The 23,350-nt window shown below is 36.8% G+C and overlaps 1 protein-coding gene across 2 annotated transcripts in view; it reads left to right on the forward strand.

Annotated features, from left to right (window-relative positions):
- The window catches only part of MED13 (mediator complex subunit 13), a 103,717-nt gene that overhangs the window by 57,478 nt on the left and 22,889 nt on the right, over positions 1-23,350 (forward strand). For both annotated transcript variants that reach the window (XM_059379251.1, XM_059379252.1), the window contains exons 10-17: positions 959-1,172; positions 2,602-2,683; positions 4,317-4,438; positions 6,079-6,169; positions 6,298-6,512; positions 8,359-8,555; positions 9,293-10,206; positions 22,276-22,437. In XM_059379251.1, the coding sequence (XP_059235234.1) occupies positions 959-1,172; positions 2,602-2,683; positions 4,317-4,438; positions 6,079-6,169; positions 6,298-6,512; positions 8,359-8,555; positions 9,293-10,206; positions 22,276-22,437 (1,997 nt within the window). The remainder of the gene's footprint in view (positions 1-958; positions 1,173-2,601; positions 2,684-4,316; positions 4,439-6,078; positions 6,170-6,297; positions 6,513-8,358; positions 8,556-9,292; positions 10,207-22,275; positions 22,438-23,350) is intronic.

Here is a 23,350-nt window from a genome sequence, read left to right on the forward strand (position 1 = left end):
CATGGGAAACTCAGCTTTACAGACAACAGAGAACATGAATTTGGGAGTCAAAAAGTGTCTTACACAAACCAAAATCAAATCATTTAGTATTCACACTCACCAAGCACCCCAGTCTTCAGAGATGGAAAAGTTCTGATGCTTTCCAGGATTCTGGTGTGCAAATCAGCTTGTTGTGGCTTCTTGACTCTTACCCTTAGATTTCAGCTTTCTCTGATCTGTCAGTTTCTACTAGTTTGTCTTTCAAGCTTCACTGTTGTTTCCTCTCTTGTTCTGTTGTTCTTTGTCATTTTATTGGATATTTATTGGAGAATATAAAGAAACATAGGTTTATTACTCACCGTGTGAAACCATAACGCTGGCAATATAAAAATAAATTTTTCAACGTGGTCAGAAAAAAAAAGAACTTGTGCTGAAACTTGCTATTATAAAACCTCTTGTCTGAATTAATAATAGTTATAACTTTATTTTTGGAAAACACAGACTAGGTCTTTAAAATATTTTGTAACTATCCACTCATGCAGTGGGAAGATGATAATCACTTTCATTGTATAAATGTATAAATTGTATAAACTTGTCTCACCATATAGTCCACATTTTGAGAGTTCCTGTCTTGGAGCAGTTGCAATTTAAGAGTCCCTTTCAGTGAATGGATTTGGACACGTTAATGCATTTGAGGATTTGGGAAAAAAGTGGATTACCAAAAGAGAATATTTTGGTGAAAGAACATAGCAAGAAGAGGCTTAGATTTTAGCTTCATTTCTTTATTGCTAAATTTGAAGGTTTAATAAATCATACAACCTTTCTGTGCTCTGGTTTCTTCATTTATATAATGAAGGATTGCAGGTTAGATGGTCTCTAAATAATCCTAAAAACCTTATGATTCTTAAGTCATATTGAAATTTTTTAATGATTTTCTGAAAAATAAATACTAATTTTCTAATTTTGTTTTTTTATGCAGGTTAATGGTGCAATGTAAGAAACCTTTAAAAGTTTCTGATGAATTAGTACAGCAATATCAAATTAAAAATCAGTATCTTTCAGCAATAGCATCTGATGCAGAGCAAGAATCTAAAATCGATCCATACGCATTTGTTGAAGGAGATGAGGAATTCCTTTTTCCTGATAAGAAAGAAAGACAAAATAGTGAGAGAGAAGCTGTAAAAAAACACAAGGTGAGTAAAAGAAATCAGAGTACACCAAAGGGTCACTGATGATTTGTAACACTGCATATAGAACCACACTTCTCATTATTGTCTTTTAAAATAGAACAGATTTATCATTGTAACTTAGGAAAACTTATTTACTTTTTTTTAAAGAGATAGAGCAAGAAAGACCAGGGTGAGGGGAGGGCAGAGAGGGAGAGAGAGAAAATATTTTTTTTTTTTTTTTTAAAGATTTTATTTATTTATTAGAGAGTAGGAACAGGGAGGGGGTGCAGAGGGAGAGGAAGATGCAAACTCCCTGCTGAGCAGGGAAGCCTGACACAGGGCTCAGTCCCAGGATCCTGAGATCATGACCTGAGCTGAAGTCAGACGTTTAACCAACTGAGCCACCCAGGCGCCCTGAAAGAGAATCTTAAGCAGGCTCCATGCCCAGTGAAGAGCCCAACATGGGGCTCAAGCTCATGACCCTGGGATCATGACCTGAGCCGAGTCAGATGAGATGTCAGAGTCAGATGCTTAACTGACTGAGCACCCATGTGCCCCAGGAAGATAATTTTTTTTTTAATAGGTGCATCAGGCATATTATACAAAATTTAAGAGCTTGTGTGGACTTTATAGCTGGTCTCTCATAATGAAAAGATTCTTACTGTTTAAGAGTTTTTGGATTAGAGAAAGCACATTAACTTCTGCGATATTGAAATCAGGGCATTTAAGTAGATAAACTATTTTGATACTGAATTAAAATATGCTATAGGTAAATTGCCAGTTTTCAAAAATACAATAAAATACACAATGCCTAGTTTATAAAATACGTGATATTTTTTAATGTGAGTTAAGAACTTATAGTAAAGTAATGTATGTTGTGTAGGATATAGAAGTATTTATTAAGTATTTATTAAAATTTTAAAAAACCAAATATTAGAGGATCTATTAAGCACAAGATCATGCTGTTAAGAATTTTGCCTTAAAAACAAAATGTAGACATTAAAAGCTATAAAATTGTGAAAAGGATCCAATAATAAGTGTAATACAAAGAATTCATTTCCCAAAGTTTTTAGCCTTACTGTGTGGCCAGTACTTGAAAATTTGTCCTTTTGTGAATATGAGAACAGTAGTAGCTGGGAAGGCTATAGGTGCTGTAGAAAGAATGTGGACTTTGGAAATTGAGAGATTTATGTTGGAATCCCAGCTCCACTATATATATTTACTTATCGGATATATTTATTTATCAGATATATTTCCTGGGTTATCTTTAACACTACTTTTTGCCTGTAAGTTGAGCATGGTACTTACTTATCATATAGGTTAGTTGTGGGAATTAGTATGTCTGTAGAACACCTGGCAGGTTGCTTGACATGATACGTAGTTTACTCAATACTTGGAAGATTTTGTTATTTTAAATTACATATTTTAATCTAATATGTACTACTGTTTGCAGGGAGAAGATGGGCCATCTAGTGTAACAGTTTTATCACATGAGGAAGATGCTATGTCATTATTTAGTCCCTCTATCAAGCAAGGTAAAACTTCTATTTCCTAATAAAAATATTGCATTGCAGGATTATTACTACAAACTAATTTGATATTATTAGACTTCTGTTGTTCCTTTTTGTGTAATTCATAGGTTTCATAGAGAGCTACCTATCTTAAAATGATGGCTTTATTGTTTATTTTGTACTGGGAGAAGCAAGTTGAGGTGGTAAAAATCCTTTGTTTTCCATTGTTGGAACTTTGCTTTCTCACAAATAAAAATAGTTCTCATCTGTAAAGTGAGATTTCAGATCTGAAAACTTGGAAATTAGGCTTGATTATAATTTTATTGTCCTTTTCTCTCAAATTAGGAGAACTGTTGCTGAAATTACTAATTTAACAAATAATTTTCAAGCAGGTGTTACATGTAGGCACAGTTCTTGACTCTTTGAAAGTATCTGACTAGTTTTGTTTTGCTTGGAATAGGCATACAACAGCACGTTCTTTTATAAGTTCTATTTAACTTTTGATGAAGGCAAAAGAAGTTGTCCTTTGGTAGGTTTTTTTAGGGACAAAGTTTTGTTTTAATATTTGAAATAGCGTCAGGCTCTCAGAATAAGGAAAAAATGGTCTTTAATGAAGTAAATTCAGTTGATAATTTTGAGTAGCTTGATAGGTTAACAGTTTGGGTTCTTTGAGCTATTTACCTACCCTTGGATGTAGAGAATATATAATTGCTATCTTGTACTTTCTCACAATATGGACCATATACTGCATTCTGCATCATCTTTTGAGGTGGAGATTGCAAATCTTGGTTTTTAATAAGTATCCTAGATGATTTTTTTTACACCAAATTTCAGAATTACTGTTCTAGTGAATTTTTAGAACTGACATGCAGAGGCACTTGGAAAATGGCTTTTATATTTCTGAAAATGAGGGCTATTTCAAGTCATTTGATACTCCAAGGATGCTTCAGAAGGTTATATATCAAACTACAAATTTGTTTTTTGTATGTGGGAATGTAAGAGGAGTTTAACTTCCATTGGTATTTGTACTTTTTTTTAAAGTAATCATATATTTTTCCCCCTGCAGATGGTGGGGGGAAAAGGGAAAAGAGAAATAAAATTCTAGAACTAAAAGGAAGCTTAACCAAAGGATAATATTTATTGAGTATTTAAAAATACTAAAGTATTTTAGCTACATCCTTTCATGTTTAGTTCTTGCCATTACTAAGGTACAGAGAGGTTAGGTAACTTGCTTAGGGTCATTCTATTAGTGTGAGTTGGGGATTCAAACTAATAATAGTCCATCTGACTCAAGAGCCAGAGCATTTAGTCATCATACTATGCTTGTTTTACATTTCAGGAAGATAGAAAAATAAGAATGTGTGTGTGTGTCTGCTATAGTTCTAAGACTGTATATCTTTTTATTTGATATATAAAATTAGAGTACTTAGCTGTGTTATGGATTACATAGCGTTTGGTGAGCTTCCTGGAGAAGTCAGTACTGTTATGTTTGCAACTTTATTTCTATAAAACATTTTTTTAGATTTCAGCAAATCACATTTTTTTACTGCATAATACTCTTACAAGTTTAAAGTTAGATGTCTAGTTTAAATTAATAATATATTTATTTGGTCAGTTGTAGAATTTTTTATTTTGTTTTTCTGATTGACATATATAGATGCTCCACGCCCTACTAGTCATGCCCGTCCTCCATCAACCAGTTTGATTTATGACTCAGACCTGGCTGTCTCTTACACTGACCTTGATAATCTCTTCAATTCTGATGAAGATGAACTAACAGTGAGTATTCTGTTAATGGTTAAGGTTATAATTTCTTTTCCTTGATCTTATATAGACATACTTTTCAGAAGTGATGTGTGACTTGAATAGTACGTTTTAGCCCTGAAAAATAGGAAATATTTTGTAATCAAATTTTATTAATTGGTTTCTTTTTTTAAACTTATATTTGAGCAAACTTGCATAGCGTCACATATAAACTGTAAAGGTTTTTTCTTAATTTTCTTATATTTGAGGGACGTGTGATTAAGCTTAATTTCTACCATATATTCTTTTTCTGCAGTCTTTAGGAAGCAGAATTATTTTCCTGTTCTTTGATCTCTCATTTGAGAAATTACCCTGGAATTGACTCATGCATAAAATAATAACATTATAATTATGTGCCTTGTCAATTTATTAAGGAATACTACTCCTTTGAATATGTTTGACATTCTAGCCATTATTATAAGACAGCTATATACTATAACAATGAAAGAGGTAGAAAAAGAAATATTTAACTTTGAACATCCATTTGCAGAGGAAGATGATTATAAAAGAAAGCTTAAAATGAGATTTGCTAGAATGTCAAGTCTCTAGCAAATTAATGAACTGAGTGCTGCATTATTATAAAAAGAATTCCATTTTCATCTGTAAAAGGTAGCTTAGAAACTTCTATATTACATTTGGTCATTCTTGTTCTATATATTATGTACTTTTAATCCTCTCTATGACACACACATACACACTACATATGTATATTTATGTATATATGTATATGCACATATATGCACATTTGGTATCTTCATTTAAGTGACCTAAGGTAGATATAGCTATACATAAACTTAAGTTCTATATCCCTGAATACTTGTGTAATTTGATGCTTTCTCTGTGTTACCATTCATGTATCAGCTGTGGCTCTTGTGAGGTAAAAAGGTTGTAATTAGAACTCAGTCTATATATCTATGATAAAGTAGCTAACAAAAGGCTTGGAACCAAGATGTCAGGTCTGAAAACATTGGTGAGTGATTGGAAATGGTAAAACGACTTGTTCAATGTATTAAAACTAATTTTTAGTTAGGTATCCTGTTACTTATCATATGAGATCTTTCTGAAGTTTGTGCTTTGTTTTACATGTTGTAACATTTTTTAAGGGCAAGGAAATTATTAAACAAGATGAAAGTATAAATTAGATTGCAGAGGGGTGATTTATATAGGAAACTTCATTGTGTTTTATTTAAGGGGACAAATGCTTTATGGGTATCTTTTACTAAGAAGCAGTTTGGATATTACAGATCCTTATTGCAGATTACCTTTTCTTTCTTTCTTTTATTTTTTATTATTTTAATAGGCTTTAAGTGGTAAGTTATTTTTGTTTCTATGTGTTCTGAAAGTATTGGTTCTGTGTTTTGGAGGAACTTTTCCCTCTGTTAATTTGTAGGATTATCAAATAAACAGAGAAATTAATCTCGATTCATTGATTGCCTAAAAAGTGTTCTACATCTTTAAGCATTGTTTCTAATAACTAATATTTGGCTCTGGCACAACCAGAATAATATATTTGATGAATAAGGTTGACTTTCAAGTTATATCTTAATGATTACCATCTTGAATCACATTGGCCTTAAAATTTTAGGTAAATAATGTGTTTTTGTTTTTGTTAATAGCCCGGATCTAAAAAGCCAGCAAATGGAACAGATGATAAATCAAGCAGTAAGGAATCAAAGACAGGAAATCTGGACCCATTATCTTGCATAAGTAAGCTTCCCAAATCTCCAGATAAGTTTGCAAATTTTTAATCTGAATAAAATTCCCACCTCTTTCTTTTAAACACAGATTTACTTCTTTTTAGTCTTATGTTAAAGTGTGTGTTTTATTAAATATAGGCACTGCAGATCTTCATAAAATGTATCCTACACCACCATCGTTGGAACAACATATTATGGGATTTTCCCCAATGAATATGAGTAATAAAGAATATGGTAGTATGGATATAACACCTGGAGGAACTGTTCTAGAAGGAAATAGTTCTAGTATAGGAACACAGTTCAAAATTGAGGTTGATGAAGGATTCTGTAGCCCAAAACCTTCTGAAATTAAAGTAAGTATTTTATTTTTCTAGAAAAATAATTGAATTCCTATATATTTTGTATATAGGGGAAGGGAGAGGGGGAGGCTGGGGAGGAGCAGAAGGAGAGGGAGAGAGGTTCTTAAACAGGCTCCACACTCAGCTGAAGTGGGGCTCTGTCTTGCAACCCTGAGAGAGTGACTTGGGCTGAAGTCAAAAGTCAGAGACACCCAAGCAACTGAGTCACCCAGGTGCCCTTCCAGTATTTTCTTATAGATTCAGTATATTGCTATATTAAAAAATCTGTTCATGGTGAATCCTGTTTTGTGGTTGATAGATTTAAAGACTAAATAGTGATTACACTATTAAGAATGCATTTAAGAACACTTAGGCTGCTTCCATAATTTGGCTATTGTAAATAATGGTGCTATAAATATAGGGGTGCATGAATCCCTTTGAATTAGTGTTTTGTAATTTTTAAAAAAGATTTTATTTATTTATTTGACAGAGCACAAGCAGGGGGAGTAGCAGGCAGAGCAAGGTGAAAAATCAGACTCCCTGCTGAGCAGGGGGCCCAACTTGGGGCTCCATTCTAGGACTGTGGGCTGAACTAAAGGCAGCTACCTAACAAACTGAGCCACTCAGGCGCTCCACGTACCTTTTGAGTAGATATCTGGTAGTGTGATTATTGAATTGTAGGATAGTTCTATTTTTAACTTATTTAGGAATCTTCACTGTTTTCCACAATGACTTCACCAGTTTGCATTGCTACCAGCAGTGCAAGAGGGTTCCTTTATCTTCATCAACACCTATTGTTTTTTTTGTGTATTTTTTTAAAAATATTTGATTTATTTGACAGCATAAGTAGAGGGGAGGAGCAGGCAGAGGGCGAGGGAGAAGTAGGCTCCCCACTAAGCAGGGAGTCCAACATGGGGGGCTTGATCCCAGGATTCTGGGAATATGACCTGAGCTGAAGACAGATGCCCAACTGACTGAGCCACCCAGGCTCTCCACTTGTGTTTTTTATTTTAACCATTCTTACAAGTGTGAGGTGATCTTACTATAGTTTGTTTGTTTAGTTTCTTTTTAAGGTAAACTCTGTGCCAAACACAGGGCTCAAACTTAAAATCCTGAGATCAAGAGTTGCATGTTCTACCACCTGAGCCAGGCAGGCACCCCTCTCATTGTAGTTTTGATTTGCATAACCCTGATGATGATGAGTGATGTTGAGCAGATGAATGGATAAAGGTGTATGTGTACACACACACACACACACACACACACGAATATTATTCAGCCATAAAAAAGAATGAAATCTTGCCAGTTTTAATGACATGGATAGAGCTAGAGAATGTCAGACAGAAAAAGACAAATGCCATATGCTTTTACTTATATGTGGAATTTAAGAAACAAAGGGGAAATGAGAAAAGAAAAAAAAAAGACAAACTAAGAAACACTTGACAATAAAGAATATTCTGATGGTTACCAGAGGGGAAGTTGGTAGGGGGATGGATGAAATAGCTGATGGGGATTAAGGAGTGCCCTTGCGATGAGCACTGGGTGACGTACGGTATTGTTCAATCACTAGTGTACACTTGAAACTAATACAGCACTGTTAATTAACTGCAATTAGAATGAACGCATTTAAGAACAGAATTATATTGGGTACCTGGCTGGCTCTGTTAGTGGAACGTATGACTCTTGGTCTCAGGGTTCTGAGTTGAAGACCTACTTTGGTCATGGAGCCTACTTTAAAAAACAAAGAATTTTATTTGTATTTTATTATTTTGCTTAAAGAGGCGGGGTAAAAGGGCTGGAGTTAGTTTTCATTTTTCCCCTGGAAGATAAGTTGCTCAAAGTCATGGTCTTTGTATTATAGGATTTTTCTTATGTCTATAAGCCTGAAAATTGTCAAGTTCTGGTGGGATGTTCCATGTTTGCACCTCTAAAAAGTCTACCAAGCCAATGTTTGCCTCCTATCAAATTGCCTGAAGAATGTATTTACCGTCAGAGTTGGACTGTGGGAAAATTAGAATTGCTTCCTTCAGGGCCTGCGGTGCCATTCATCAAAGAAGGGTATGATTTTGATTTATGTTACTGGTATAGTGTTAGGTGTGCTTACCTAGCTTTAATTTTTTTCATAGAAGTACCTGCTTTGCTAGTACTTAGAAAAAAGATACTGGTTTTTGAAAATTCTAAAAATTGTTTTTTGATCAATAAATTATAATGGTGTTACTTGCATGTGGGTTAACTGTTGGAAAACTTAAGACCATTATGCTTTGATTATTTGTCGTCATTTGGAGGGGTTGTCTTCAGAAGTACCCTTTATTTTGTTCTAAAATACTAAATTCCATTTGTTTATTTGCCATATCACACACTTTTAATATTTCAGTATTCTGGAATTGCGATGTATTATACTCGGTAACCTCTTAAAATTGCCTTTGTTCTTATTGTATGTAAACATCTCTAAAATCAGGATTTTTTTTTTAAATAGTAACATCTTAGGATCAATGAAATTTGATTATTTGTAGTATAAGAAATATAGATAGTAAATGTGGATGTCTAGGTGTGGATAAATGTAAATATATTTTACTTGCAATTTTGGAACTAGTTGGTTAGTCCACGGTCTAGTCACTAGAGTGGATATTATAACCAGAAATATGTTTTAGTTATACTTGTAGTTTTTGCACTAATTGTGTTTTCATACTTTTCAGTGTTACTGAAAAATGCTGGGACATTTTTAGTTCTGTTTCATATTGTTAATATGTTCCTTTATATATGTGTTTAATTTTCTTTTACCTCGGTGACACTAGTGATGGAAGTACTATTGATCAAGAATATGGTCCTGCTTATACACCTCAGACTCATACTTCTTTTGGGATGCCTCCTAGCAGTGCACCTCCTAGTAACAGTGGAGCAGGAATTCTTCCTTCTCCGTCTACGCCTAGGTTTCCGACTCCAAGGACTCCAAGGACTCCAAGGACTCCTCGAGCTGGTGGACCTGCTAGTGCTCAAGGTTCTGTCAAATATGAAAATTCAGACTTGTATTCACCAGCTTCTACCCCCTCCACATGCAGACCCCTTAATTCTGTTGAACCTGCAACTGTTCCCTCCATCCCTGAAGCACACAGTCTCTATGTAAACCTCATTCTTTCAGAATCAGTTATGAATTTGTTCAAAGACTGTAACTTTGATAGTTGCTGTATCTGTGTCTGCAACATGAATATCAAGGGTGCCGATGTTGGAGTTTACATTCCAGATCCAATGCAGGAAGCACAGTATAGGTGTACCTGCGGCTTCAGTGCTGTCATGAACAGAAAATTTGGAAACAATTCAGGATTATTTCTTGAAGATGAACTAGATATCATAGGACGCAACACAGAATGTGGCAAAGAAGCAGAAAAACGTTTTGAAGCTCTCAGGGCTACTTCTGCTGAACACGTTAATGGAGGACTAAAGGAATCTGAAAAATTCCCTGATGAGTTGATATTATTGCTACAAGATCAGTGCACTAATTTATTTTCACCCTTTGGAGCAGCAGACCAAGACCCTTTTCCCAGGATTGGTGTAATTAGTAATTGGGTACGTGTTGAAGAACGGGACTGTTGCAATGACTGCTACCTTGCATTGGAACATGGGCGTCAGTTCATGGATAACATGTCAGGAGGAAAAGTTGATGAAGCACTTGTGAAAAGTTCATGCTTACACCCCTGGTCCAAAAGAAATGGTAAGCATCCTAATGGAATAATTTTTCTGTTTATCTTCTTTTAGTTGCAAGACTGCTTTTCTTTCTTAGGAAAAAGTGTTAAAGGCATTTTTCCATGTAGATAATAGAGACATTGAAATTTGGACTTAAAATTCCTCTAAGAATGACATTTTTTAGAGGGAGAGTTCCCTAGCAGTTTAGTTTGATTTCACCAATAAAAGTATGGTTATTGTAAATCTGTAATTAGCGTACTTACGTAGGAGTATAAAAGGCACTTTGCAGATGTTAATTAGCAGAAAATTGCTAGTTGTCTGCTTTATTCAACATTCTTTCACTCATTAAATATTTACTGAGCACCTGATGTCTGTGCCACACAGTGTTCCTTTATAAAGTACAGCATTAAATGAAGCAAACATACTTCCTGCCCTTTTTGAGCCTGTAATTTATGAGAGAAGACATTAAAAAAAAAGTAATTATATAATGTTAGATAGTAACAATTGCTTTGAAGAAAAAGGTGAAAGAAGTAGAATAAAAGAGTGTACTATTTTAGATGTATGGTTAGAGAAGATATTACGGAGGCACTTGAGCAAAAACTGCAGAAAGTAGGAAAATGGAGCTAGGTGGCTAACCAAGGGAAGAGTGTTTCAGACAGTGCAAAAACCCTGAGGGGGGGGGGGGCCTGGGGGGCCCGGGGGGTTAAGCCGCTGCCTTCGGCTCAGGTCATGATCTCGGGGTGCTGGGATCGAGTCCCGCGTCGGGCTCTCTGCTCAGCAGGGAGCCTGCTTCCTCCTCTCTCTCTGCCTGCCTCTCTGCCTGCTTGTGATCTCTCTCTGTCAAATAAATAAATAAAATCTTTAAAAAAAAAAAAAAAAACAACCCTGAGGGGGTATTGTGGTTAATGTGTTAAGAAGACTCTGTTGCTGGAATGAACTGAGTGATGGGAGATTGGTCAGACATGATATCTGAGAGCTGGCCAAATACCAAATGTAGGGATGTTAAGGACCATGCAAGACTTTTATTGTTTATTCTAAGACTGATGGGAAGCTATCAGGTTTTTTTTTTTTAAGATTTCATTCATTTAGGGCACCTGGGTGGCTCAGTGGGTTAAGCCGCTGCGTTCGGCTCAGGTCATGATCTCAGGGTTCTGGGATCGAGTCCCGCATTGGGCTCTCTGCTCGGCGGGGAGCCTGCTTCCCTCTGTCTCTCTCTGCCTGCCTCTCCATCTACTTGTGATTTCTTTCTGTCAAATAAATAAATAAATAAAATCTTAAAAAAAAAAAAAGATTTCATTCATTTATTTGACAGATAGCGGCTTAATCCACTGAGCCACCCAGGCGCCCAGGAAGCTATCAGTTTTTTTTTTTTTTTTTTTTTAAGATTTTATTTATTTATCTGACAGAGAGATCACAAGTAGGCAGAGAGGCAGGCAGAGACAGAGGAAGAAGCAGGCTCCCCGCTGAGCAGAGAGCCCGATGTGGGGCTCGATCCCAGGACTGTGGGATCATGACCTGAGCCGAAGCCAGAGGCTTAACCCTGGTGCCCCAGAAGCTATCAGTTTTGAACAAAGTTCTGAAGCACCTGTTCTGAACAAAGAAATAATATGGTCTAGTTATGTTAATTTTTTTAAAAGATCACTGGCTGTTGTGTTGTGGATGGTGAAGGTAAGAATAGAAGCAGATAGAATAGTTAGGAGGCAATTGCAGTAGTCCAGGTGAAAGATGATGGTAATTTAGAGAAGATTGGAAGCAATAGAGATATGAGTAGTGGGTTCTAGGTATTTTGGGGAAATAGAACCTACAGGATTCATACAAGAAAAGATGAGGCATCACAAGCAGCTTGAGCTTGAATTGATGGTTCCATTTTTAAAAGAGGGAAACTTTGGGGAAGGAGGTCAAGTATGCAATTAGAGATAACAGTTTTAAATTCAGAGGAGTGGTTGGGGTTGTAGAATAAAATTTTCTTGTGTAAGTTAGCAGTGTTAAAACCTATGGAGCTAGATCAAACAACCAAGAGAGTGACTAGAGAGAAGTCTAAGGATGGAACTGATGTTTAGAGGTGGAGAAGAAAGGGAGGATCCAGGATAGGAAAACAAGGAGGTGGGAGGAAAACCAAGAGAGTATGGTGTCCTGGAAGCCAAGTATAGGAATTGTTTGAAGGAGAGAATGGTCTCAATGCCAAATAATGTTACACAGATACAATGTCAGATACTTGTATAGAGTTCTGAAGATCTAATGTGTTAATCCATATTAAGTGCTTAGTGCAGTGCTTGGAACATAGTACTGAACTAATATAAGCTGCTGTTAATACTAAAATAATCAATTAGATATTTTTCTTTCAGGCACAACCAACCTAACACTTTCTAAAAGATGTCTCAATATACCACTAACTTTTCTAACTTCTGGTTATTATACAGAAAAATAGCCTCCTTCAAAATGTGGTTTTGGGTAGGGATCTTTTCTAAGGTGCTATGTTCCATATAATAACTTTTTGTTGGTCCATGTGTCATTCACTAATTCGGTAATTTTTTTGACACATATGCAGAACAATGTGCTTGGTAGTCTAGGCGATATGAAGATACCTAACCCTTAAATTGCTTATGCAGTACTCAGGGAACCGAAACGATAATGCAGGGTTGAAAGAAGTAAAAACACCCTAAATACCCACTGATGGGAGAATGGATAAATGATTTTGATAGTACAGATAGAATGTTGCATAGTTCTAGACATAAATAAAACTATATAGAACAAACAGGTGAATCTTAATATTGAGAGGAAGGAGAGTGGAAACAAGTCCTAGAAGATTATATATGGCAAGTTACCTTTTTGTAAAGTTTTAAAACAAGCAAAACTAAATATTTTTTAGATGCACATGAAATTCAGGGCAGTGGTTAATTTTTAAAAGCTGAAGAAGGATGGTTAGGATAGGGAGAAGCACTAGTAAGATTGTTGTGGTGGTTTTCTAGTTCTTGGGCTGTGAGATCATAGTTGTTCATAATACTATTATGAAAGAAAATTTGTGATGTGGGAGGGCAGTACATGGACCAATGGTTACTATTTTGTTCATGACATAGTTTGATGATTCATGGAACTCCTTATACTTAAAGACCCAGTTAAAAAAGAAAACAGTATAAATAAATGCCGTAGATGTTAAAGAAAAAAAAAAGGGCAAGATTGTTTTCAGTGATAGGTGGTAGCTAAGAACATGTGCTGTGGAGGCAGACGGCTTGAGTTTGAAATACAGCTTTATCACTATATACTATGACATTGGCCAAGTTACTTAATCTCTCTGTGCCTCAATTTTCTTAAATTGTGTCAGTAATAATATTTACCCCAGAGAGTGTTGAAACAATTAGTGTTCAGTGCAACAGAGAGAGTGGTGCCTGGCACAAAGTAAGAACTCAAATATTAGCAAGTTGGTAATAGTAAGAGCAGAAGCAATTGCATTAGTGGTACTCTTTTTCTGTTATTTGTTTTTAAAAACCAACTCATCTTGAAAGTTCTCATCACAAGAAAAATAGTACGTAACTGTGTGCCATGATGGATGTTGACTGGACTTAGTGTGGTCATCATTTTGCAATATATACAAATACTGAGTCATTGTGCACCTGAAACTAATGTTATGCTGGTTTTATCTCGATAAAAAATGAACCAACTTATGCTAGTTGTACCTCAAAAAAAGGACCAACTTCTCTGCCAAATAGAAGACATTGAGCCTCAGCATTTTCTGTGTAACAGTAGACACTGATGTAAACAGGAAACTTTACAGCCATAAGGATAAATTTCATCGTAACAACTTGTATTAAAATAATTCAAAACACGGGTGCCTGGGTGGGCTCAGTTGGTTAAGCAACTGCCTTTGGCTCAGGTCACGGTCCCGGAGTCCTGGGGATCAAGTTCCACATCTGGCTCCCTGCTCAGTGGTAGCCTGCTTCACCATGCTCCTGTCCTCTCTCACTATCTCTGTCTTGCTCTCTCCAATAAATAAATAAAATCTTAAAAAAAAAAAAACAATTCAAGGGGTGCCTGGGTGGCTCAGTGGGTTAAAGCATCTGCCTTTGGCTGAGGTCATGATATCAGGGTCCTGGCATTGAGCCCCGCATCTGGCTCTCTGCTCAGCGGGGAGCCTGCTTCCTCCTCTCTCTCTCTGCCTACTCCTGATCTCTCTGTCAAATAAATAAATAAAATCTTTTTAAAAAAATTTATTTATTTATTTGAGAGAGAATGAGAAAGAGAGAGAGCATGAGAGGGGAAAGGGTCAGCAGGGAGAAGCAGACTCCCCGCTGAGCAGGCAGCCCAGTGTAGGACTCAGTCCTAGTACTCTAGGATCATGACCTGAGCCTAAGGCAGTTGCTTAACCAACTGAGCCACCCAGGTGCCCAATATGGCAGTTTCTTAAAAGGAGACAGCAGTGAAGTTTGCCACATTGATTCTTTCATAAACAATTTCTCCGTAGTATGAGGTGCTGTTTGGTAGCATTTTACCCACAGTGGAACTTCTTTCAAAATTGGAGTCAATTCTTTCACATTCTCCTTCTGCTTTATCAACTAAGTTTATAGATATTTTGAATCCTTTGTGGTCATTTCAGCAATTTACAGTGTCTTCACTGGAAGTAGATTTCATCTCAGGAATAAGAAGCAACTTATCATCCATTAAAGTTTTATCATGAGATTGAAGCAATTCGGTCACATCTATTTCCAGTTCTAGTTCTTTCACTATTTCTACCACATTTCCACTGAAATCTTGAATCCCTCAAAATTATCCTTAAGGGTTACAGTCAGCTCCTTCCAAATTTCTGTTACTATTGATATTTTGACCTCTTCCCATGAATCACATATGTTCCTAAATGGCATCTAGACTAGTGAATCACTTCCAGAAGCTTTTCAATTTACTTTGCTCAAATCCATCAAAGGAATCACTATCTATGGCAGCTACAGCTTTATGAAATGTATTTCTTAAATAGTAAGACTTGAAAGTTGAAATTGCTCCTTGATCCATGGGATGCAGAATGGGTTAGCAGGCGTGAAAATAACATTAATGTCATTGTACATCACCATCAAAGCTCAGGGATGACCAATGAGCGGTCATATTTTAAGGAGATTGGTCACGTTTAGGATGGTATGGCCATTGACTAAGCAGTCATATTTTGAAAGGAATTTTTTTTTTCTGAGCAGTAAATCTCAGCAGTGGACTTAACATATTCAGTAAATCATGTTGTAAACAGATGTGCTGTCATCTAGGCTTTGCTGTTTTATTTATAGAGTAGGGGCAGAGTAAATTTAGCATAATTCTTAAGGGCCTTAGGATTTTGAAAATGGTAAATGAGAATTGGCTTCAACATAATGTCACCAGGTGCATTAGTCCCTAACAAGAGAGATAACACGTCCTTTGAAGCTTTGGTGCTACGCATCAGCTTCTCTTTAGCTGTGAAAACCCCTGGATGATATCTTCTTCCAATAGAATGTTGTTTCAGGGGCACCTGGGTGGCTCAGTGGGTTAAAGCCTCTGCCTTCGGCTCGGGTCGTGATCCCAGGGTCCTGGGATAGAGCCCCACATCGGGCTCTCTGCTCAGCAGGGAGCCTGCTTCCACCTCTCTCTCTGCCTGCCTCTCTGCCTACTTGTGATCTCTGTCTGTCAAATAAATAAATAAAATCTTTAAAAAAAAAAAAGAATGTTTCATTTCCATTGAAAAGTCTCTTATTTAGTGTAGCTATCTTCATTAATGATTTTAGCTTAATCTTCTGGATAACTTGCTGCAGCTTCTACATCAGCACTTACTGCTTCACTTTGCACTTTGATGTTACAGAGATGTTTTCTTTGCCTAAACATCATGAGCCAGCCTCTGCTAGCTTAAGATTTTTCTTCTGCAGTTTCCTTACTTGTCTCAGCCCTCACAGAATTGAAAAAAGGTCTTGCTTTGGATTAGGTTTTGCCTTAAGAAAATGTTCCGTTCTGTCCAGACCATTAAAACTTTCTCCATATGAGCAGACAGGCTGTTTCACTTATCATTCATGTGTTCACTAGAGTTGCACTTCTAATTTTCTTTGAAAACCTATCCTTTGCATTCACAACTTGACTATTTGGTATAAGGGGTCTAGCTTTCAGCCTTGTGGGCTTTTAACATACCCTCCTCACTAAGTTAATTATTTTTAGCTTTTGATTTAAAGTACAACTCTTCATTCACTTAAACACTTAGAGACCCCAGCAAGGTTTTTATTTGGTCTAATTTCAATATTGTTGTATCTTGGGGAATAAAGAGGCCCAAGGAGAGGGAGAGAGACATGGGGAATAGCCAGTTATGGAGCAGTCAGAACAGACACAGAACAACATTTATTAAGTATGCCATCTTACATGAACATGGTTCGTGGTGCCCCCCAAAATTTACAGTAGTGCCATCAAAGATCACTAGTGGTTGCAGAGCATCATAACAAATATAATAATAATGAGGGACTTTGAAATACTGAATTACCAAAATGTGACACAGTGATATTAGAAAAATGTTACTAATGGACCTGCTTATTGCAGGGTTGCCACAAACTATCAGCCTGTAAAAAATAAAAAGCAGTATTTTGAAACAGAATAGAGCAAAGTATGCCTGTATTCACAGAGTTGTGTAGCCATCACCACAGTCAATTTTAGAGCATTTTCATCACCATGAAAAGAAACACCATGCCTCTCAGAGGTCACTCCCTATCCCCCCCCACCCCATTCCGGTCAACTACATTCTCTCCAGATAGATTTTTTTTTAACATTTCACAGTAATAGAATCATACACCATATGGTCTTTTATGATTGGCTTCTTTTAGTTAGCATTCTCAAAGTTCATCCATGTAGCATGCATTAGTACTTAATTGCTTTTTATTGGCAAATAATAATCTATTGTATTGGGTATACCACACTTTATTCATTAATCTTTTGATGGACATTTCAGTTGTTTCTGCATTTTGGCTGTTATGAAAAATGCTGGTGTGCATTTGTTTACAAGTTTTCACATGAACATATATTTTCATTACTCATGGGTAGACTTGGTGGGCTATAGAACTCTGATTTACCTTTTGAGGAATTGGCATACTGTTTTCGAAAGCAGCTGTACCATTTTATATTCCCACCAGCCATGTGTGAGGGTTCTGCTTTCTCCACATCTTCATTAACACTTGTCCTATTGTCTTTTTGATTATAGTCATCATAGTATGAAGTGTCCTCTCATTGTGGTTGATTTGCATTTCCCTAATGGCTTTTCATGTGCTTATTGTCCATTTGTCTTTTCAGAACCTTTGTCCCATTTTTTAATTAGACTTTTTTGTTTTCATCATTGAGTTGTAGGTATGATTTGCAAATATTTTCTCCTATTCTCTGGGTTGTCTTTTCACTTTCTTGATGGTATCCTTTGAAGCAGAAAAGTTTTTAATTTTAATCAAGTTCAGCACTCTTGTTGCTTGTGCTTTTGGTGTCATATCTTAAAAGGCTTTTCCTGGGGCGCCTGGGTGGCTCAGTGGGTTAAAGTCTCTGCCTTTGACTTGGGTCATGGTCTTGGGGTCCTGGGATCGAGCCCCACTCACTGTTTGGCGGAGGGCCTGCTTCCTCCTCTCTCTCTGCCTCTCTGCCTAATAAAAAGGGTTTTCCTAACCTTAAGGAAATCATGACTATTTACTCCTGTGCTTTTTCTGGGAGTTTTATAGTTCTAGCACTCTTCAGGTGTATAATCCAGTCTGAATTAACTTTTGTATTAGGTGTGAGAAAGGGGTCCAGCTTTATTCTTCTGCATGTGGATATCCAGCTGTCTTAGAACCATTTGTTAAAAAAATTATTTTTCCTCATTAAATTGTCTTTACACCCTGTAAAATAATAATTGACTATAAATGTGAGATTTCTCGATGTTCAGTTCTGTTCTACTGATCTATATGTCTGTGCTTCATGATGATGATTTTAAAAATATTTACAACCTTTTAATCATTGCTTTCCACCCAGTTTTCAGCTTCATAGAGACATGGTACCTGTTGCTGTATACAGTTATAATTCTTTTCCATGTCAGTCTTCCCCACAAGATAATAAGATCCTTCAATATATGAATAAGAATTTATTTACGCAATATTCCCCACAGCTAGAACAATTCCTGGCCTGTGGGAGGTCTTCAATAAATATATTTCTAAAGAAATGAAAAAGTATTTAAGACTCTTTCTGAGTTAAAATCAAAATACAAATTCCTGAGCTAAACCCATGCCAGAATTTCTCATGGTAGCTCTGCATAAATGTCCTTAAAAAGTTCCCATGTGATTATGATAAATAACCTTACCCAACAGCAACTTTTTCTGGACTTCGTTTTATGTGAATATTCAGATATGAATACACATAATTGTATTTTTTTAAAGATTTTCTTTATTTATTTGACAGACATCACAAGTAGATAGAGAGGCAGGCAGAGAGAGAGGAGGAAGCAGGCTACCCACTGAGCAGAGAACCCAATATGGGGCTTGATCCCAGGACTCGGATTATGACGTGAGCCGAAGGCAGAGGCTTTAACCCACTGAGCCACCCAGGCGCCCCCCACATAATTGTATTTTTTTTTTAATTTTTTATTTTTTATAAACATATATTTTTATCCCCAGGGGTACAGGTCTATGAATTGCCAGATTCACACACTTCACAGCACCCACCAAAGCACATACCCTCCCCAATGTCCATAACCACACCCCACTTCTCCCAACCCCCTTTCCCCCAGCAGCCCTCAGTTTGTTTTGTGAGATTAAGAGTCACTTATGGTTTGTCTCCCTCCCAATCCCATCTTGTTTCATTTATTCTTCTCCTACCCCCTTAACCCTCCATATTGCATCACACTTCCTCATATCAAGGAGATCATATGATAGTTGTCTTTCTCCGCTTGACTTATTTCATTAAGCATGATACCCTCTAGTTCCATCCACATTGTCGCAAAAGGCAAGATTTCATTTCTTTTGATGGCTGCATGGTATTCCATTGTGTATATATACGACATCTTCTCTATCCATTCATCTGTGGATGGACATCTAGGTTCTTTACATAGTTTGGCTATTGTAGACATTGCTGCTATAAACATTTGGGTGCACGTGCTCCTTTGGACCACTACATTTGTATCTTTAGGGTAAATACCCAATAGTGCAATTGCTGGGTCATAGGGCAGTTCTATTTTCAACATTTTGAGGAACCTCCATGCTGTTTTCCAGAGTGGTTGCACCAGCTTGCATTCCCACCAACAGTGTAGGAGGGTTCCCCTTTCTCTGCATCCTCGCCAGCATCTGTCATTACCTGACTTGTTAATTTTAGCCATTCTGACTGGTGTGAGGTGATATCTCATTGTGGTTTTGATTTGTATTGCCCTGATGCCAAGTGATATGGAGCACTTTCTCATGTGTCTGTTGGCCATCTGGATGTCTTCTTTGCAGAAATGTCTGTTCATGTCCTCTGCCCATTTTTTGATTGGATTATTTGTTCTTTGGGTGTTGAGTTTGCTAAGTTCTTTATAGATTTTGGACACTAGTCCTTATCTGATATGTCGTTTGCAAATATTGTCTCCCATTCTGTCAGTTGTCTTTTGATTTTGTTAACTGTTTCCTTTGCTGTGCAAAAGCTTTTGATCTTGATGAAATCCCAATAGTTCATTTTTGCCCTTGCTTCCCTTGCCTTTGGCGATGTTCCTAGGAAGATGTTGCTGCGGCTGAGGTCGAAGAGGTTGCTGCCTGTGTTCTCCTCAAGGATTTTGATGGATTCCTTTCTCACATTGAGGTCCTTCATCCATTTTGAGTCTATTTTCGTATGTGGTGTAAGGAAATGGTCCAATTTCATTTTTCTGCATGTGGCTGTCCAATTTTCCCAACACCATTTATTGAAGAGGCTGTCTTTTTTCCATTGGACATTCTTTCCTGCTTTGTCGAAGATGAGTTGACCATAGAGTTGAGGGTCTATTTCTGGGCTCTCTATTGTGTTCCATTGATCTATGTGTCTGTTTTTGTGCCAGTACCATGCTGTCTTGATGATGACAGCTTTGTAATAGAGTTTGAAGCCTGGAATTGAGATGCCACCAACTTTGGCTTTCTTTTTCAATATTCCTTTGGCTATTTGAGGTCTTTTCTGGTTCCATATAAATTTTAGGATTATTTGTTCCATTTCTTTGAAAAAGATGGATGGTACTTTGATAGGAATTGCATTAAGTGTGTAGATTGCTTTAGGTAGCATAGACATTTTCACAATATATATTCTTCCAATCTAGGAGCATGGAACATTTTTCCATTTCTTTGTGTCTTCCTCAGTTTCTTTTATGAGTACTTTAGAGTTTCACATAATTGTATTTTATACTATTTGTGTAAAATATCTTCTATAGATAGTTTTATAACTTGCTTTGATTTACCAGTCCATTTCAGATAGCTCTGTTGTTAACTTAGTGACTACATACTCTATTATGTATGAGGTAGGTTACATTTTTTTAAGAGGGAGAATGGGGGAGGGGCAAAGGAGAGGGGTAGAATTTTTTTTTTAAAGATTTTATTTACTTCTTGAGAGAGAGAGAGAGAAGGGGCAGAGGGAGAAGGAAAAACAGACTCTCCACTGAGCAGGGAGCCCACTGTGGGGCTATGTCCCAGGACTACAAGATCATGACCTAAGCTGAAGGCAGACACTTAACCAGCTGAGCCACCCAGGTGCCTGGGAAAGATGGAATCTTAAGCGGGCTCCACCCCCCAGTGCAGAACCCAATTGTGGGGCTTGATCTCAGAGCCCTGAGATCATGACCTACATTGATATCAAGAGTAGGATCTCAAACAACTGAGCCCTGCAGGTGACCAACCCTATAGTAGGTTATTTAAATGTAATAGTGATTAAGTAGTCTAGCTAAAATTAAATTACTTAAAATTCTGTACACTATTTAGATCTAGGGAATGAAAGGCAGAAATAATAAATTAGGCAGTATTAATTAATTAAAGTTGAGTGATTTAGGGCCATCTGGGTGGCACAGTCAGTTAGCTGTCCGCCTTTCGCTCAGGTCATGATCCCAAGGTCCTGGGATTGAGTGCCTTGGTCAGATTCCCTGCTCAGCAGGGGAGTCTGCTTCTCCCTCTCCGTCTCCTGGTGGTGTGTTCTCTCTCTCTCTCTTGCTCAGTCTCTCAAATTAATAAGTAAAATCTTTTTTAAAACAATTGAATGATTTGGGGCGCCTGGGTGGCTCAGTGGGTTAAGCCGCTGCCTTCGGCTCAGGTCATGATCTCAGGGTCCTGGGATCAAGTCCCGCATCGGGCTCTCTGCTTGGCGGGGAGCCTGCTTCCCTCTCTCTCTCTCTCTCTGCCTGCCTCTCCATCTGCTTGTGATTTCTCTCTGTCAAATAAATAAATAAAATCTTTAAAAAAAAAAATTGAATGATTTAAGGTACAAGTGCTCAAACATGTTGAATGGTACAACTGAATGTACTGGGAGCCCGGAATAATTATATTAGTAACATATAGTGATTTTTTTCTTTTTTAAAGCCATTTGACATTTAGGAGTAGCATCTTTCATACCCATTCTGATAGTTGGTCAGAAATGCAGGTCATAGTAATAAAATCTATAAATCTAGGTTTATGAAGTATCTATGGATATTATAACACCTTTTCTAGTGTGAGCAAGTTTATGTTATGTACAAGTACTGTATTTCAGAATTGTTATAGTCTCTTTTACCCAAATTAAACCTTAATCAGTAATTAAAAACCAGTCTTATCTATCCGATCATTTTATCATAGTGGTGGTCAATAAGGTGCAGTTTATAACTCACTTCAGTGTGAGGTAGAGTTCTTTCTGGGAAAATACCTACAAGCACCAAAAACAACGATAACAAATGCAAAAAAAGGAACAAATTTATTTGATTAATTTAATTGGTTATTGAGGTAATGAGTGACATTATGTCCTAGGTAAGTATCTAAAGGAACCATTTCTACAGATCATTTGAAATTGAACCTAATAGAGTTCTCTGCACAGGCAGATGCTTAATCTTGATGATTGAAGTTGAACTTTCATGTATTTTATAAATTTTATTTCTTTATGTTGGCAATAGCAATTCTTACCTTTTTTTTTTTTTTTTTTTAAATGGTTGTAGATGTGAGTATGCAGTGCTCACAGGATATACTTCGAATGCTCCTATCTCTTCAGCCAGTTCTTCAGGATGCTATTCAGAAAAAAAGAACAGTAAGGCCTTGGGGAGTTCAAGGTCCTCTCACTTGGCAACAGTTTCATAAAATGGCTGGCCGAGGCTCTTATGGTAAGTAATTTATTGTAATGTGAATTGACTGATTTTATATCAGCCCTTCATTTTGTGCCCAACTTGGAATAAGCACATTTGTCTTCCTTAAATATTTTTGTGGCATATGCTTGACTTAAGGCCAGTATGGTCAGTCTTAGCCTTCATTACTTGAACATTTCCAACATTCAACTTACTAGGTTCTCCAGCCTCTCTTTAGATAGAACAGCTTCACTTAGATCTATTTTTACAGATTAGATTGACCAGTAAGATTTTATTTGAAGAACGAATCATACCGCTAAAATTTTTTAAATGAATGAACACTACTTTCATTGTAAATAACCATTTTACAAAGTTGAATGAAGAATGGGGCAAAAAGAAGGGGATAATACTAGTGATGAAAGACCCCATTAAAAAAAAGTTTGCTGGTTTTAAGAGTAGCAAAGGAATACTCTAAATATGGTACACAGTAGAGGGGTGCCTGACTGGCTCAGCCACTGGAGCATGTGGCTCTTGATCTCAGGGTTGTGAGTTTAAGCTTCATATTGGGTATAGAGATTACTTAAATAAGAAATCTTTAAAATATATGTATATGGTACACAGATTTATGGTCATCAGTCCAGGCAAAGAACATTCAAAATACTTGAACTATCTGTTGAAGATTGTCTCTGAAAGGTGGGAGCTTTCAAAAATGTATTTGTGGAGGGGCGCCTGGATGGCTCAGTGGGTTAAAGCCTCTGTCTTCCGTTCAGGTCATGATCCCAGGGTCCTGGGATGGAGCCCCACATCCGGCTCTCTGTTCAGCAGGGAGCCTGCTTCCTCTTCTCTCTCTCTGCCTGCATCTCTGCCTGCTTGTGATCTCTGTTAAATAAATAAATAAAATCTTTAAAAATATATATATTATATATATATATATATATATATATATATATAT

The sequence above is a fragment of the Mustela nigripes genome, chromosome 16 (assembly GCF_022355385.1).
Source record: "Mustela nigripes isolate SB6536 chromosome 16, MUSNIG.SB6536, whole genome shotgun sequence".
NCBI lineage: Eukaryota > Metazoa > Chordata > Mammalia > Carnivora > Mustelidae > Mustela > Mustela nigripes.